The sequence below is a fragment of the Calidris pugnax genome, unplaced genomic scaffold (genome assembly GCF_001431845.1).
Source record: "Calidris pugnax isolate Ruff unplaced genomic scaffold, ASM143184v1 scaffold457, whole genome shotgun sequence".
Taxonomy (NCBI): domain Eukaryota; kingdom Metazoa; phylum Chordata; class Aves; order Charadriiformes; family Scolopacidae; genus Calidris; species Calidris pugnax.
Window position 1 is genome coordinate 131,143 of NW_015091210.1, and position 1,878 is coordinate 133,020.

At 61.4% G+C, this 1,878-nt stretch overlaps 1 protein-coding gene across 1 annotated transcript in view; it reads right to left on the minus strand.

Moving 5' to 3' along the window:
- Positions 1 to 1,878, minus strand: part of CIAO1 (cytosolic iron-sulfur assembly component 1) — a gene marked incomplete at its 5' end in the record, with an annotated part of 6,327 nt that overhangs the window by 2,782 nt on the left and 1,667 nt on the right. Inside the window, 2 exons of the mRNA XM_014959807.1 lie at positions 187 to 388; positions 529 to 617. Of these exons, the coding sequence (XP_014815293.1) occupies positions 187 to 388; positions 529 to 617 (291 nt within the window). The remainder of the gene's footprint in view (positions 1 to 186; positions 389 to 528; positions 618 to 1,878) is intronic.

Here is a 1,878-nt window from a genome sequence, read left to right on the forward strand (position 1 = left end):
CCAGACCCCTCACCAGCTTTGTCGCCCTTCTCTGGACCCGCTCCAGCCCCTCAATGTCTTTTTTATGGTGGGGGGCCCAAAACTGGACACAGGACTTGCCCACTTTTCCCACTGCCTGCTCTTTTCCCTCCAGCAGGTTCCCAGCAGCCCTGTGGCAAATGAGAAGAAGGGGCTGGGAGCCCTCACCTTCCTCGTTGCCCGGCTTGTACTGCTGCCAGATGCGGACCGTCTTGTCGTCGCTGCAGGAAGCCAAGCGTTGGCCGCTGCGGTCGAAGGCCACGCTCCAGACGGTGGACTGGTGGCCCTCCAAGGTGGCACAGCACACCCAGTCGTCCTCCTCCTCCCGGTACAGCTTCACCGTGTCGTCGTAGCTGGCCGAGGCCAGGAGCTGAGGGAGGGAGGGTGGGCTTGAAGAGTCAAGGGGGGGGGACCTGCACCCCCGAAACTGCCCTTCACCCATGTTTTGAGGTTGGTGGAGGTGGAAGAACCCCCCCCATCGCCGCCCCCCACCTTTCCCCAGGCTCTCACCTCCTGGTTGGGGTGCCAAACGACGTGCTTGACGTCCTGCGTGTGGGAGTTGAGGACGCTGACGCACTCGTACTCCTCCTCCTCATCCACTGCGGGGAGAAAATCATGGAATTGCAGGATGGTTTGGGTCGGAAGGAACCTTAAAGATCATCTCCTTCCACCCCCCTGCCCTGGGATGGACACCTCCCACCAGCCCAGGTTGCTCCAAGCCCCCTCCAACCTTGGCCTTGAACCCCTCCAGGGATGGGGCTTCTCCGGGCAACCTGTTCCAGGCTCTCACCACCCTCATGGTGAAGAGTTTCCTCCCCAAATCTCATCTCCCATCTCCTAATTTTTGGCTTCAAACTCTTTCTTCTCCTCCTGGGGCTCCCCTCCCCAAACACCATCCCTGGAGGGATCTCAAAGCCGGTGCTGAGGGCCGTGGGGCAGTGCTGGGTTGATGGTTGGGCTTGGTGAACTTCAAGGTCCCCTCCAAGCCAGGGAAGTGGTGGAATCACCAGGGCATCACAGGATGGTTTGGGTTGGAAGGGGCCTTCAAGATCATCCAGTTCCACCCCTTCTAGTGGCTGGGACATCTTTGATGAGACCAGGTTGCTCCAAGCCCCCTCCAACCTGCCCTTGAACCCCTCCAGGGATGGGGCAGCCACAGCTTCTCGGGGCAACCTGGGCCAGGCTCTCACCACCCTCATGGTGAAGAATTTCCTCCCCAAAATCTCATCTCCATCTCCTAATTTTTGGTTTCAAACCCTTCCTTCTCCTCTTGGGGCTCCCCTCCCTCATCCAGAGTCCCTCCCCATCTCTCCTGGAGCCCCTTGAGGGACTGGAAGGGGCTCCAAGGTCTCCCTGGAACCTTCTTTTCTCCAGGCTGAACCCCCCAACTCTCTCAGCCCCCCCTCCCAGCAGAGGGGCTCCAGCCCTCCCACCGTCAATGAGAGAAGGAGGCAGGGGGGCTGTCCCCCCACCTTTCCCAGCCCCGGGGTGGGGGGTGGGGCTTCTCCCCATCTCTCCCCCATCTCCCCCCCATCTCTCCCCCTCACCTTCCCAGACCCAGACGCTCTTGTCCCGGCTGCAGGTGGCCAGGAGGGTGCCGGAGGGTGCCCAGGCCACTGATTTCACCTCGTTTTCATGCCCCTCCAAAGTGGTGACGCACTGGGGAGGGGAGAAGAGGATGAGGAGGGGAGGGGTTGGTTTGGAGGGGAGGACGGGGGGCTGGGAGAGGGGGGATCTCATAGAATCATAGAGTTGCCCAGACCAGAAGGGACCTCCAAAGGCCATCCAGTCCGACCCCCCCGCAGTCAGCAGGGACACCCCCACCTAGACCAGGTTGCCCAGGGCCTCGTCGAGCCTCTC